This window comes from Leuresthes tenuis, unplaced genomic scaffold, assembly GCF_036924035.1.
Source record: "Leuresthes tenuis unplaced genomic scaffold, fLeuTen1.0.hap1 SCAF_20, whole genome shotgun sequence".
Lineage (NCBI taxonomy): Eukaryota > Metazoa > Chordata > Actinopteri > Atheriniformes > Atherinopsidae > Leuresthes > Leuresthes tenuis.
The window spans coordinates 12,364,663-12,380,745 of record NW_027325374.1 but is presented as its reverse complement, the minus strand read 5'-3'; the positions used below and the strand labels follow the sequence as shown (position 1 = coordinate 12,380,745).

Below are 16,083 nucleotides of genomic sequence, written 5' to 3'. Positions count from 1 at the left end.
AAGACGACTAAGAGATAACATTTTTATATATTTTTGGTAATTGTTTTGCTGGGTTCACTGGATAAACAGCCGACTGAAGAAGGCAGGCTATTTTTTGCGTCATCACGACGCGACTTCTTTTTGAGCGACATAATCTGGCGACGCGCTTTTAATTTTGTAAACAGTTCAAAGCTATCTTCGGAACTGGTTGGCGAATAAACGACATGGATGATCTTGTGAAGGTAAACTATAATATATCCAAAATTGTTTTATGCAAAGAAGTATGGAAGCGTTTTTGCCGCTCGTGGGTTTGTTTTCACCCCGTTAGCACGAGACGTTTGCTTAAAGAAAAGGCAGCTTTGTTGATAGTCGTCTCCTGACAGCTCTGCAGGTTTCAGTTACTTTTAGGAAAACAGCAATGAAATGCAGTGATTCTAGAAAAACGGCCGCTTATTCTCATGCTTGTTTAGAAATGACTGTGTAAAGTGTCATCATAACGTCAGAGCTAAAGCGAGTTGATCAGGGTTTGTGCATTTTCTTTTCTTATTGCGGTTCTCACAGCGGTTACCTTTTATATTATTTATGTGGCGCAAAATACATCTCATTCAACCAGTTTCACCAGAAATTGTAATACTCACTGTATGACCAGTCATAACTTGACTTGTTTGCAGAGATCTGCTGATACTGTTGAAACAACTGAGTGGAATATTGCAGTGACAGTCTAGGTCCGAAACAGAAAAAAAAGCTTTTTGTTATGTTATGAAGGATGTGGCTGCAAAAAGAAACTCCATCAGTGGAAAAAAAACTAAACAAAACACCAAAGAGTTTCAGGATGACCTGGAGCAATTTTTGAGTTGTGGTTTCAGCCTGGCCTGAAACACTGCGCACTTTAACCCAGCAGGAAAGTGAGGACATCAGTATTGAAAGATGGACACAAAAGCCAGGCATGATGTTTGCAAAAAATATGGAAAGGTTTATAAGGCAGTTGATAATATTCTATGAAAGTAAAAGCGAACCAAAAAAATGAATGGAGGTCTTTAATGGAACGGAGGTCTTTAATGGTATTTGAGACATTAAATGTATAGAATGACATCGCAAGATTGGAAAGTTAAAACGTCAAACGTGTTTTCTGTGTAAGAAATCATGGTTTGAAGTGAAGTCTCAATTCTTTTAGCATGACAACAACATAAGGCATTTATCTAACAGCACAACAGGAAGGTCTAAAAAGGAAAGACAGAATTGTGTCTTCATTTCTGAACATGTCTAAATTGCCTGAACGTAATCTGAATTATCCCTCTGAAATGTATTGGTACCGACAACTTCTGAGCAGGACTGTTGCACATATATTTGCATGCAGAAAAAGATTACATGCCTTTGTACAAACCCAGATGAGCTCTTCTGTTTCCTCAGGTTCACGGAGGTGGTGGCTATGACTCCGACTTCAGTGACGATGATGGGCAGGGTGAGCCGTCAGAAAGAGCCCTTAAGAGGTAAAATGAAAGATTAATGAATGATACTCATAATACCCAATGATCCGCAGTATCAGTTTGTTCAGATTTTTATCTTCCACTCTTATGTTAGAATGTGTCTGTGCTGACCAAACTAAAAAGAGAAATGTGTCCTGAACAAAGATGAGCACTTTGTTAACTGTCTTCCCTTTTCATCCAATATTTAACAGTTAGACTGCTGTTAGGTGACCGCATCACCACTAAGACAAGCTTTGTGCGTTCTTTTGACAGGAAACGTGAGGAGGAAATCATACAGAAGCCGTTCCAAAGAGGCCGGCAGTCTAAGGTGGCTCACCGCAGTTTACATTCTAATGAAGTGGACAGGTACTTTACTGTGGCAGCTGTTACAACACAACGGCGATGAGAAACATCCTTATGCCAATCGAATTTGGGGAAATTGACTTAAAATATCATCGCACAGGCCTCTCAGCAATTATTCATCATCTTGAATATTCAGTGTTTTCTTTTTTTTCTGCTCCTGTTTTTCAGAGAAGAAGCCAGGAACAGAAGAGCCCACCTGATATCAATGAATGCCGTATCCTCTTTTAATTTACCCTTGACGGGGCTCTCTCTAATAGTTTCAGTCTGAAGAGAGATGTCTGAGATGAATGAAATGATTAGCTCTGTTCATTTGAAAACATTCAAATTAATGATGAGTGGAAGTACTGGCGGTTTCTGCACTTCCCAGGGCACCAGGGTTAACGCTGAAAGATTGATCCTAAACAAATCACAGTTTGAGCGGCACAAGAAGTTTGTCGGTGATTACATTTTGTATTACGGAGGACAGATGGCTGACTTCAGACGTTCTGTGTAAGTAGTCTGCCACAGCTTGAAATTCAGTTGGCTGCTGGCATGATAAGTGTTTGTTTCGGTTTTACAGCACAGGATACACATTTTTTTGATCCCGTCAAATAATGAATTACAATTGAAAATAGTACAAAATTGATCCATTTGTCAATGCTTATAATTGTTGCCATCTGACCTTTTGTACCCTTCAGGGCTGAAGACAGAACAGATCTGGATGTGCTGCGTCAAAATCATCGCTTTCTCTGGAAGGATGAGGACGAGGAAGACATGACATGGTGATCATCTGATGTCAGCTGCTCACACAAGCAGCTTCAGTATTCAGTTCGTTTCAGTGTGTTCTTCTTTGTTCTGAAAGTATGCTTGTAGGATGGGATGCCCTGAGTAGCTTGTGCCTGGTGACAAAAATCTGTTTGCCTTAGATGCATCTGTGCTGTTTTTTTTTTTGTTGTTGTTTTTTTTTACCTCACTTGCCACTTATTACACCCCCCCAGGGAGAAAGAACTTGCCAAGAAGTATTACGACAAGCTCTTTAAGGAGTACTGCATAGCTGACCTCAGAAGATACAAGGAGAACAAGGTGAGATTAATGGCAGAAATGATGACAATGGACCCATTTTAAACACAATATAAGGTTAAACAGGAGTTAAAACTCTTACAAGGAAATAATACAGTGACTGCAGGCCCACAATTGCCAGGACACAGCAGAATGATCCATTGTTGCGGTCTGCTCCAGTTGTGTGAAAGATTACACTAATTGTCCCAGTGCTGACGCCAAGTGAAAAGGTTAATATTTGCTGGCTCACACTAATCTCCATCTTTACTGGCCGACTGTAGGCAAAAGTTGGTGGAGTAATGTGTTCTGGCGCTGCGCTCTGTCTCTCGTGGCCACTGGCCTGTTCTGGTCTGAGGCCAATCATTAAAACTGACAGTGAGTTAAACTGAGAGTCGGTGTGAAAGCGGCCCTGCTCAGCAGCTCCTGTGTTTGGGCTAATGAGTTTCCTGGATTCAGATATTTATTTTTGAAATGATGTGATTCTCGGACTGTGTGGCGATTTCACAGGTTCATGATGCATGATAACCAGGGAACCCACAGCTGTCATTAGTCAGTTTTATATCCAGCAGTAAATGCATCGGCACAGATGACTCAAAACTTGTCATGAGTTTGATTTCTTCTCTTACTATTGATAGAAGAACAGAATAGAATAAAACAGAAAAATACTTTATTCATCCAGTGAATGAACTGACGCAACCAGTGATTAAAAATTGTGAAATCTCTGTCTATAAATGCATTGATACTGTAAATGAGTATGAAACTGATAAAAAAAACAAGAAAATAAAGTAAGTAGAAATGTATTGAGCGTATAAATATCTACACATACAGATTAATTTAATCTGTGTTTGCTTATGAGGGTTTTTGCTAACTGATACCTTTTTTTTTTTTTTTAAACTTCCCAACAGTTTGGGTTTCGTTGGCGGACTGAGAATGAAGTTGTCTCTGGCAAAGGTACAACTTACTCCTGTTGATCTACTATAGACGGGATGCATTTTTACGTTGATGTAAGCATACTTCTCCCTGCTCAGCGAAACAGTGTCACTTTGTGTTCTGATATGATCATCCAAGAGGGATCTTCATGAGATAAATCAAGAAATTCATTAAATGATAACGGGAACCTTTACTTATTGAAGTTGTTGTACGGATGGCTTCTTTTAAATCCACTCTCCAGAGACTTTTTTAGCATTTAAAAAAAAATAAGCTACATTTTGATGCATTGTCATTTACATTTATTGTTTATTTTCATTTTAGCACGAAGTGTTGATTTCTTTGTGTGCTAACGGCTAAAAAAAACAGCCATTAGTCTGTTGTACTTTCTGTATGACTGTGTTGCATGGATACAAGTCACCGTTTGCTGTCCACAGTAAACACACTTCTCCACTAGATGGTGATAGAGATACAGCACTTTACACAGCAGTACATAAAGTACTGTAGTCACCCCCCCTAACAAGCCTGTCCTCATTGGAGATCTTTTATTGTGTCACTTTAGTTTGACTCACTGTTTTTTAATCAAATAGTAACAGCATGTTCTCTTATGTGGTTTCTCTTTGTTTTCTTTTTTTGTTTGACTCTCGGCTTCTAGATTTTGGGAACGCTAATCACCCGATCTGTTGACTCAAACCTAACACTTGAGTTTTCTGTTTATGCCTGTCATCTTCAGTCTGCTTCTGCACTACCGAGAGGAAGAGCTTTGATGATCACTGTCTAATGATTGTTGAGGATTAGCACACTTCCTCGCTGTCAACCGCTGCTTCGTGTGACAGTGACAGATAGTTATAGGTTTGCCAGGAATGACGACGCCTGCAACTCGGCAAGGGGGAACGTCCTCCGACTGCTCATCGATGGGCTTTGAGCGCACACACTCATACTTTTCACATTCAACTAATTCCTCCGCCAAGCTGGTGGTATGTTTTCAGCCTGTTTTTCAGCAAGTATGTGTAAAAACTACCATTTGACTGGAAATTCTTGGAACAGGGACATGTGGGGCGCAGTCAGAGGCGGAGCACTCTGAATTCTTAGTGCGGATCCAAATCAGTTGCTTTACTCTGCCGAGGGCTTCTGGTTGGTTCATGTTTACACCGTTGCAGCGTCACAAACTTGAAGTGTGTCTGAGAAAGCTGACTAAGCCAATATATTGTTCCAGATTAGGACTTTGTAATCCTGGTCTCTGACAGTTCATCTCCTGTTGTGATACTCGACAGGAAGTGGGATTAGGTAGGAGTCAGACGCGTTTCACTTCAGCTGTCACTCTTGTGATTTGTATACATCAGTCATTTTCAGAGAAATGCCGACGTAACTGATGGGTGTCGCTGAACTCCCTGAAGAAATCGATGCTAATCTGAGTATGTTAGGCAGATGCACGGTTAAAGTGAAGGTATGGTGAAAATGCTTGTGTAAATGAAGCTTAATAGGCTATAACATGGGTTAGAATTGATTTTAAGGCACGGACAGAGCAAAATTCAATATTGCCAACTCTCTGTGGAAACGTCACAAAGAAGGTTTATTTGATAACTAGAAAATCCACGTGGACGAAATGATGTCAGCCAGGCTCACGTGTTGTTCTTGTCAGATGGCCAGACTGGACTTCTGTTTACCGATACATTAAAAACGGCTGTACTTTCCCCAATTAAACTGATCTTGCATTTCCTTAAACTTCAGCTCTGCCACAAACACCTCTGTGCAAACAGTCCCCTTATCATCCCGGCTCTGTGTGCCCTGTAGGTCATGTTGGTGTTAGGTAATGCTGACCACACTCCATCCAATAAGGTGGATCACTAAGAACCCTGACCCTTCCCTTCGTGGCCACAGTGTGATACGGGAGCAAGGAGTGTGCAGTACATAAAGGTTATTTTCTTTCTTCTTTAAATGGGGGTCGCTTGTTAATCCTCCCATGGTAGTCTTAGTTTCACTACATTTTAGACTACATTCTTGAAGAATGAGATGTATTTCCACAACACGCTGGTAGCTCCTTGTTTCTGGTCCAGTGACATGTCTCTAAAAGTTCCATATTCTGCATAAACAAAAGTTGTGTAATTGAATCACTTTCTCGTTATTCTTTTATTTTTGCTTAGTTGCCTTATATTTCATATGTGCTGGTGCCCTGCTATGCTTCCTCAGGTATAACAGCTCAGTGGAATAGCATGAAATAAGTTTTCGGTAGTGATACTGCATTGCGACACTGTTTTTGTGTGTGTATCGACGTTTCAACACAGATGTGTGTGATACAGACCAATCAGTCAGCAGCTGAAAAAAAACATTCAGTGTAGCACTGCTAGGGATCAGAAACTCACATTTACACCCCTTTAATTCATGGAAACTTTGTCTTTCAAGGCCGCTTTGCGTTTTGCCTTCTTAATTCCCTTAAATACTGAAACCTTGTGAACAGATTTAATTTGCAGAATGCACCCGTTGGCGTTGTTACGTGTTTTTTTTTAAAAATTTGATAAAGTACAAAAACATTGCAATCGCAGACTATAAATGGGAGACACAAAATAGTCTCTCTAGGCTTTTTCACAATGTTGCACAATAATGACTTTTGCTCAAAATCTAACATGCCAGAAACAAAGCGTTCACTTCAAATCCGTAGTTTTGGGATCCGTAGTTAAACACCTGGGATCTAGTTGCCCGTATGAATGGCAGCAATCTCTGTCTCTCTTCTCTTAACTTTATGTAGGTTTGTGAAAAAAAAAAAAAAGCCTTACTTCTTACCAAAAGATACTTTACATTTTAAAGATGCTTTTGAGCCAGTTAAAACAGTTCATTATCTCTGAGCCAATCAGAGGGCGTAAGCACAAAATACGTAGGTTCTGTGTACATAAGATGGAGCATTTTTGACGTGAAGCAGCGGTACAGAACTTTTGTTCAAGGCAGCAAACACGATGTCTGACCAAAGTGTGTGTCTCTCTCTCTCCAACGAGGAAAATTTACAAAAGCAATAATCTTTGTCTGAGCCTATGACCCCTTTCTTTTCTAGACTTGTGTCCTTTAATCTTTCATCTCTGGCTGATGTAAAATGCATCCCTCCTGCTAAAGTGTGGGAACATCGCCGCCGAAACCAGATTTAAAATCGTGTCGCTGTGCGACATACGGAAACGGTTACCCGGAGGACTGGTTAAGAAATTGCCTAAATGTAATGGATGATCATTAACATGTAGCAGTCCAGATTTGAAATTTGTCTTGACGATCTGGCATGCTGGCCCTGATGTTCATCTGTGGTGTGAGGCATGTAGTACTTCATTCCAGGTCATGTTCCTCTGTGGTTTTCCCTTCTCGTAAAAGCTGAGCTCCAGTGTTTCTGTCAAGAGGAGGTGAAAGGGCGGGAGGTGGCTGAGGCTGCGCTCCTTTTACGTAGGCCTCCTGTTAAAGGCTTATTGTCGGCTTATGTAACTTCACATGCTATAGAAAATGGTTAGAACTTAGAACATGCTCCCTTCCACACTCCCACTCTCAAAGAGCAGGAATTTGAGCAGGTTTGACGGACTCTATTAGCTGGAAAGTGAGGCCACTTCGAGTGTTCTTGTGTTATTGACTCGCCGACCTCACAGTTTTAGTTCACGCCTCAGTGTATTATTAATTTTTTGGACATCCATTTATTTATTTTTTTTCCTTTCTTAATCTTGCTATGTCCTGTCTTCTTATTTCCTCTGTTTTTACGGCTCAAGCTGTCCACTCCCACCTCTGCTCCGGCCTCAGATTTATTTGTCATAGAAAGCATTAAATCCACCGCCAAACAACTGGTTCCACATAATGTGACATCTTTTATACATCCTGGCATTTTAACTAGAACATCTATTGAAGTAAAATGAAAGAGGCAAGGGAATTTTCAGGTGAGATAATGTCCTCATTAAATGATTGCTTCATCTAGGCCTGTGTTCCATGCAGGGTTTGTACTTAATACTTAAGTGTTTCTCGATGGTAGACGGAGAGCTGTGAGGCTGGTTATGACAGTTGTGTCGCTGTTTGCTTTACAAAACGAAGAGTGTGTGCTGAACTTAACATCAATATTTCCGTCGACTGCTTCTCGACGTGAAGGACAGACAAAACGGAGCTAAATCTGATCCACCCTGCGACTGTGTGGTTGGTGTTGCATTCATTTGGCTGCCAGTTGCATTTCTAGTAATACAGATGTGTATAAGAGGAGATCGGGGGTTGCTGAGTGTATCAGGCCGAATTGTGAAAGCCATGACATTAGAGTGACAGCTCAGTGTTTTGGGAGGTTTGCTGGCATATTTTTACACAGAAAGTAAGATGACAAAGTACATCCTAATGTCACATCTCTGCTGAAATCAAGCAGTAATGGAAAAAAAAATCTTTACATTTGCAGCTGAGAGTAAACAGTTTGCGATGTCATGCGTTCACTGCCTGTCAGTGTTGGGAGATGACAAGATGCCTACGTATATATGCCAACGTTGGATCTTGTTCTGACTCACTCAGACTGAGTCAGGATAGTTTCCCCACAGATGCACAGCCTGGTTTCCAAAAAGCAAAAAAGACATTGTAGCAAATTTGAATACCACTGAGTGCTTGAGGTTTCAGAAGTAAAGATCGGGAGGAATCCACTTCTCTGTGAAATACGCAGTGCTGATAGTTAATCGGATTCAGGTTGATGTTTCTCAGTGTAAATTTGAGTTTATTGCAATATGCGACCTCCAGGCTTTATTACCTGTATCAGGAAGAGGCGTGCTTCTGTACTAGAGTCACACTTTTTAACATCACTGTTAAAAATCAATATTTTTGTAGAAATGATATCAAATCTCGGAGGTTTCCATTTCATTAACAATACTGGCTCCACTTGAAATTGATGGCTGCCACACGTCTCAAAAAAAAGCTGGAACGGGGCCACGTTTACCACTGTGAAGTGTCCCTTCCTCTGTTAACAGCAGTCTGCAAACATCTGGGAACTGAACAGACCAGCTGCTGGACCTCTGGGAGAGGAATGTTTCCCCATTTTGCATTTCATTATGTACCAAATGTTTTCAATTTGTAAAAGATGTGGATTGCAGGCAGGCTCTTCTACTACAAAGCCGTGCTGTTGGAGTGGATGCAGTATGTGCTTTAGCATTGTCTTTCTGAAATATACAAGGTCTTCTATCAAAAATACCGATATGTCATTTGGATGGGAATATATGTTGCTCTAAAGCCGATATATATACCTTTCAGTATTGATGGAGCTTTTCCAGATGCGCAAGTTACCAGTTCTATAGGCAGCAATGTGCCCCCATACCATTGGAGATATAAGGGGGCTGAAGAGGTAGGAGCTGATAATGAAGCGGATGGTCCCTCTCCTCTTTAGTCTAGAGGACACAGAATCCATGATTTCCAAAAAAGAAGATTGAATTTTGAGTCATCTGACCACAGAACAGTTTTCCATTTTTCCTCAGTCCATTTTAAATGAGCTTTGGCCCAGAAAAGTTCAGGTAACTATTTTCTTTGCCTGACCAAATTTAAACCTGCATGTGGGTGGCACGCTGAGCTGTGCTTACAGATGATGTTTGCTGTAAGTGTTCCTGATCCCATGCAGTAATTTTCACGGTGGAATTATGTCCGTTTTTAGTGCAGTGCCATCTGAGGGCTCAAAGAGCATGTGACTGTTGTTCGAGTGTGGCTCGTGTTCACAGAGATGTCTACAGGCCTTCTGAATCTTTTGGTGGTGTTATAAAATGCAGATCATGAGATGTTCAAAGTTTTGCCATTTTAAGCTGAGAAACATTATTTTGAAATTGCTCCACAGGCTATAGACTTTGTATTTTTGCACATTTCTGAATTGCTGCCCATCTTTACTTCTTTTAGACTTTGCTTCTCTAAGGTGCTCTTTTAATTCTCAAACAGGTTACTGACCTGTTGCCAGTGAACCTACTTAATTAAACCATTTTATGGACCACTCCTTTTTTTTTTTAAGCTCAGAGTTGTATACAAACAACATGCAGAGATTGCCTTGCTCTCCATGGCTTTGAGTTTGTTAGTTGTAGACTGAGTCGATGCAGAAAACTGTCCAGTGGTCTAAGAAATCCAAAATGTTCAAAGAAGTCATGTCCTCGGGGCTAAAGAGGAGAGAGGCCATTCAGCTTGTTATCAGAACCATGCCTTCAAAAGCATATTTTCTTCAATATAGTGACCATGGGGGCAAAAAAAATCAACAGCAGTGCTGTGTGGAAGCGTCGTGTCTTTCCTCTGGTTTCACTTGATGCTCATACAGTAATCCTAAGATAATAGTCTTCCTTTTGTAGCTTAATGCACAGACTTAAGTACTATTGGTTGTTTTGTCCAAACTCCAGCCACAGAGATAAAGGTTATCTGTCCTTGAAATGTTTCCTTTGAACTCAATACTTTGATTAACTTGCTGTTAGAAAACATGAATATATGCATATTCAGCATTCGGTTTCACAGTAATGGGTCCTTTGGGAACTTTTAAGAGTTGTTCAAGAGTGAATGTAAAGTGAATGCACTCCGACTCAGGTCACAGACCGTTGACTTTGTCCAGTTACTGTTAATCATGCAGCCATCTGTCATGAGATGAATATCTGTCCTGATCTCAGGCTGCTGGCTGCTGGTATTATCAACCATTGACGTAAGAGAAAAGGAGTTTCCCCTCTTAACGAGTTTACTCAGCCACCCTGATGGCAGCTTTTTTTTTTTCTTTTATGAAGCATGTGAGGCTCACCTGAGCTGATGTGTGAGAATACCCAGTGCATGTCATCAAACCACAGTGAATATCTTTTTTTTTTCTTCACATCAGACTCTGAGATGGGCCAAAAAAGTCAATTATGTAAAGCAGGGATGCCGCTTGAATCTTTTTTTTAAAAACCATCTGAACACAGAACCAGTGGCCGAAATATTGCTCATTATATAAGACATTGTTGGCCTGGGGGACGGAGTGTCAGAAATAAGCAAACAGCTCTGGCCTTGATTATATTTAGTTTTTGCCATTTGTTTTGTCAATGAACTCACCGAGAAAACTATTAATATTGATTCCACTCTTTGAGGGTTTGCATGTAGCCTGGGGGGGTGGGGTGGGGGGGGTCAGGACTCACTTGCACTGTTCTTGATATATCTGTCTTTCACGATACACTGAGCTGCTTCTGTTTAGCACTGAAGGGCTTCAGAACCTTTAGGGCAGTTTTTGCTGCTTTTGCTTTTGCAGTAAAGTAAGTAAAGCCAACATGTGTAAACACACATATGTGTGCACATGTCTTATTCTGGATTTGAAGATGTGAAAAACTAAGATGAATCGAGGCATCATTCGGTGTCAGGAAAAATCAATTGAATATTTGTCTTAAATAATTGATAGACCACCTACTTTAAGGAGGTTTTGGTATATAGAATGTACCTGTTTCATTTAAACTATAAACTCATATTTCTTTTAAATTTCTTTAAGCTAAAATCCATCCGCAGACAAATCCAGTGAGCGTCATTAGAACCCAGGCTTTTTTTCTTTTGCTTACATCATGGACTTTAATCTGGCACGTCATGGACTTTAATCTTGCACGTGAAGAGCCAGTCCACCGTATCGCTCAAGTGGTGTGAAGTCGTGATGACCAGCATCCACTCAGCTGAATGTTGAGTTTCGAGCCCAGGCAGGTGAGGACAGGCTTTCACTTTCCTCCCATGGAGGAGCATTTCTTGTCTCTGAGCCAAGAAACGTCTCCTCTGACGCATTCGCTCCCTCTGTTACAACCTGGAGGAACCCCCGAAGACCAGATCAGTGCAGCCATAATCTCCTCTAGGGATAATAGTCAGGCAGTGCAGTGGCTGGAGGGTGGCCTGGGGGCACGAGGTGAGATGTAGAAAAGGAGATGAAAAGGAGCAGGCTTGAAAAGGGGGAGTGTGTGGAGAGATGGATGAAGGAGAGCTGCAGGGTTTGGACAATTGAAGAGTTTGGCTGAAATGCCCAGTCCTAAAATAAAACTATTATGTAGTTTTCCACTTGTCTTTTCTGCTGCGATGTCATCTCCTCTTTCTCTATGATAATTGTTTACTCACAAGATTATGATCATGGTCACTGTTATGCATCTGTGGCATTCTGAGCTTTACCTCTCATTGTATAGCTATCATAAAGTCAAACTGTATGCAAGATAAGTAGCGAACACCTTCGAATGTAAGCAATTGGGAAATGTAGTATTCTTCGATGTGTGCTGTATGCAAGCTCTCTGGTCTTTCAGGTCAGTTCCAGTGTGGAAACAAACACTGTCAGAAAGAGGACGGCCTCAAAAGCTGGGAAGTGAATTTTGCCTATGTCGAACACGGGGAGAAGAGGAACGCTTTAGTCAAACTCAGTAAGAGAAATCGTTCTTTGTAAAAGCTTTGTGTGTGTGTGTGTGTGTTTGTGTGTGTTGCTGTGCACCTCACAATAATCCTCCTCTAAGTATCATACTGCAGAGGATCCTGTTAAAATGATTACTGTAATTTGAAGAACCGTCAGAGTGAAGTCGGCGAAACAGGGAATACCAGGCTATTTTAGCAAGCTAGTGGAACAGACCACCCCCAGAGACATTGTTTGTTTGTCCTCAACTAAAAAGATGAATAATTTGGTGCTAATTCTAAATCGAGCGTTTGGGCAGAAATTAAACAAGACCTTGAACTTTGGGATGCTTTATTGGAGACATGTAACGGAGAAGGATGATCCTTCTTAGTTTGTTACATAATGTTTAATGAATCATTAAACACCGCTATCTCCATGTTGTTATAATAAGAAGACATTTGTCTTTTTTAAGGAAAGTACACCAGGATCTCCACAGGGTCATTTCCTTGGTCCTCTTCTCTGTTTTTTGTATCCAAATGATTAGTCTATATCCTGGAGATGATATCTAGATGTATTTTGATAACACTGTTGCATATCCTTTTAGATAAAGTTCATCTCTATGTGTAGACTTTGGAAGTGCTGAATGTAGATTTTAATGTTCAAGAATGTACAGGCAGGGCTAATAAGGCGGAAAACAAAAAGGTCATGATCTTCAGGCCCTCAAACCCACAAATACGAGTTGAAATGCAAAGAAAGAAGCTTTTTAACAGCCTGAAACATTGGGAGGGCTCCTCAGTTCCCAAACAGTTAGAGTGCTGTTTAAAGAAGAGGTGGTAGAGCACAATGGTAAAATGGTTCAAGTCTTTTTTTAATTGAAATCAATATTTTGCCTTTGTGCAGTTCTCTTAAATTTTGTATTGAAGCCATTTTCCAAATTAGTCTTTTTAAAAAAAAAAAAAACCCACACATTTCAAGCTCTCCTTTATATGTTTTTGGAAACATTTAAAGAAATTAGTTGATTTCCAATATGAAACAGCTTTGTGAAAGTAAAAAAACATGTCTCTGTATCTGTTTGGTTCATGTCAGCACATTTCAGCCGTGACATACGGTGCATTTAACGGCTGGAATACAGAGACATACTGCATGTGGCTGTTTATCGTATCGGTATTACAGCTGAGCTGCTGTAAGAGGTGCCACAATTAACACTACAAGCCCCCTGATGATACCTGTGATGACAATGAAATTAATGACAGTAGCAAGCATGAAAATATTTTTACAGCGGCGACCCCACGGGGGCCGGTAGTAATGATGCCATGTGCTTTCTCTTCCAGGACTGTGCCCTGAATGCTCTTTCAAGCTCAACTACCATCACAAGTAAGCCAGCACATTTTCTCTCTTATATTCCAAATGTAGGTCTGTTTGCTCTCAAAGGCAGTTTTCTGAGATTGTAGAGTGTGCACTCTTCAGCCAGAAGTAGGGCAGGGCACCGTGGACAGTGAGCACACAGTATTCTGAGGTATACAGGGGAAAAGAATTCAAACCATGAGTCATATCTCCTTTATGACCTCACCTGTCAAATTCAGCAAGTGTTTATTTTCTTTCTTTATTTTTCAATCTGGATGCAACTGTGTGTAATAACAAATTGTTTAGTTATTATAGAACTAAGATACAAATGTATGTAAAGTCCAGTTCACATTTACTGATATGGGCCCGACGTTGTATTTCAAGCGTAGCCGGCTGCTTTGTATTGTGTTCATTTCGGTGAACTTGTGGCACTGTTCAGGAGGAAGGAGGTGAAAGCGAAGACAAAGAAAATAAGAGGGATATCAGAGGAGAACCAGGAGCCTCTGACTAAGAAGAAGAAGAAGAAGAAGAAGAAGAGATCATCCTCTCATTCCAAGAAACACAAACAGAAGAGGCACAGAGGTGAAAGCCGTCTTCTCTCCCATCCAAGTCAAATATATTGTACTTCAAGGCTGTAATCTCATCAAATGGATCAATCCGGTTTAAACAGCTTTGTTTAGATTGTGTTCTTGGAAATGACATGAATTCTTTGTGACTCCCATTTTGTCTTCATGCTTTTTGTTTTTCCTTTTTACAGATGGCTCCACCTCCTCCAGCAGCTCTGAGTCAGGCTCACAAAACTCGGACAAAGGTAGCGTACATAACTCTCTCTAACCAACACACACTGAAACACGCAAGTGCTTTCCTTATTTAGAAACAAACCACACTCACTCATCGGGTAGTTCACGGTCTCTTGACCTAATCTCGTGGTCATGACGCTCCAAACGTCTCCAATAAAATCACCATGGCAGCTCTCTCTGACGACACATCAATTCGCCCCGCAGTTCCTGGTGATCGACTGACAGCAGCTCTGTTTTCTCAAAGATGTTTATCTTAATTCTTAGTTTCGCATTATTCATACATTTAGAATTCTCTCCACACATATTTCGCTCTGTCACTATCGTTTTTGTTTAACATTATCGTCTTTTTAAAGGAGAACAAAAAGCACAGGTTAAGATGCAGAAGTGGTGTGTGTAAAACCAAGTAAATCCTGTTGTTCAGTAGCTTGTAGAGCTGCATTCAAAACATTACAAGGCTGCTTCAGTTTAGTGAGGCTTGGAACATTTGCTTATGTGCAGCTCTCCTAACAGCCCAATCACAATCTCAAACATGTTTAGGTCTGGACTGTAACTTGGCCTTTGCAACACCTCATTATTTTCTTTTCCAGTCACTGTGGTCGATTTGCTGCTGCTTTTGGGATCATTGTCCTGTTGCAGGTTCTAATTTGGGCCGAGCTTTAGCTGTCAGAAAAGATGGCTTGACATTTGACTCTAGAAGAGTTCATGGACCACTAAATAAGCATGTTTAGATGACAATAGAAAAGAAACAAAAGCTTTATCGTGTTAGTTTGACCAAAACAGGACTTTTAAAGTGCATGTAGATATAAACCATAAATGATCTACCAAGTCTTATTTCTGAGTCTATGGTAAGAAAAAGGCCATGCAGTTGCAGAATAACATGTAGTTTTCTCTTTCTCCTCCGACTAAATTCCTGCTTTACAAGACTAACAGTAACTAAAACTAGTGAGCGATGGTTACATATTGATCTAGTTTTTCCTTCCTGGACCTCTGACACCTTCCTATTAGACGGCGAAGCTGGGAATGAGCAGGACGACCAATCAGAAGCTGACCACTGGCGAGGACCCGCCCCTACAGTGGAGGAAAAGTCGAGGTGAGATTGATAACTAATTTTTAAACTAAAATGGTTTCTAAGTCAAATGTATCCTTCTACCCATTATGTAGTCCTTGTGTTCTGTATCAATGTTGGTAGGCAACATCATTTCCTATCATTAGGAGTACTGATGTTGCCAGAGTTATTCAGGGTCTTCTCCCATGTGAAGCATCCAATCGTTTAAGTCAGCGCTGAGCATGACAGGGACTGACATTTCTGTGTTCTGGTTGTTTTATCTGTTTAGGGAGGAAGAATTTGATGAGTACTTTGAAGACATGTTTCTTTGAATCTGCTGGTATCAGCGGCAACCCTGCTGTGACTACACTTCTTTTGAATCCCGCTGACATTAAGTATGTTCTATTTGAGTCTTATGTGTATGAAATAAACATAATGTTTACTCAGTCTGTACCTGTCAGTCTTTCATTTACACTTCTGGCGTCATCTGCGTTTGAGTCTCTCCACTATCGTGGTGAGAATAATTGAAAGCGGTTTTAAGGCAGCATGCCTCTAGGGATGGCAAAGTCTGACTTGCAGCTAAGATCCAGCATGAAAAGTATCTGTTTTTTGATGGATTACTGTGAAGATTTGCGTCATGTTGTGATGAATTACTTGAGAAAGTCTTTAGCTTTTCAACTACTGCAAACATTATTTTGTGCAGTCATTTTTTATATGTCCCTTTCAGGACTCAATTCTATGTAATGTCTCTAGAACTAGGTTACCTATAAACCTGCGTTTTGTCCAAATTGAGGTGCTCTCTGACTAAAA

General features: G+C 40.6%; 1 protein-coding gene across 2 annotated transcripts; it reads left to right on the top strand.

The window, feature by feature from the left end:
* The first annotated feature begins 121 nt into the window (after positions 1 to 121).
* fra10ac1 (FRA10A associated CGG repeat 1) lies at positions 122 to 15,724 on the top strand. Of its 2 annotated transcripts, XM_072373131.1 has the most exons (14): positions 122 to 221; positions 1,390 to 1,469; positions 1,719 to 1,811; positions 1,977 to 2,022; positions 2,221 to 2,297; positions 2,486 to 2,569; positions 2,786 to 2,870; positions 3,752 to 3,797; positions 12,005 to 12,118; positions 13,416 to 13,458; positions 13,868 to 14,010; positions 14,186 to 14,239; positions 15,234 to 15,318; positions 15,563 to 15,724. In XM_072373131.1, exons 1-14 carry the CDS (start codon positions 204 to 206, stop codon positions 15,603 to 15,605), a joined length of 1,011 nt encoding a protein of 336 aa, XP_072229232.1. In that variant the 5' UTR covers positions 122 to 203; the 3' UTR covers positions 15,606 to 15,724. The 2 variants fall into 2 exon arrangements, with proteins under 2 accessions (XP_072229232.1, XP_072229233.1); XM_072373132.1 differs by lacking the exon at positions 12,005 to 12,118.
* The last annotated feature ends 359 nt before the right edge of the window (positions 15,725 to 16,083 follow it).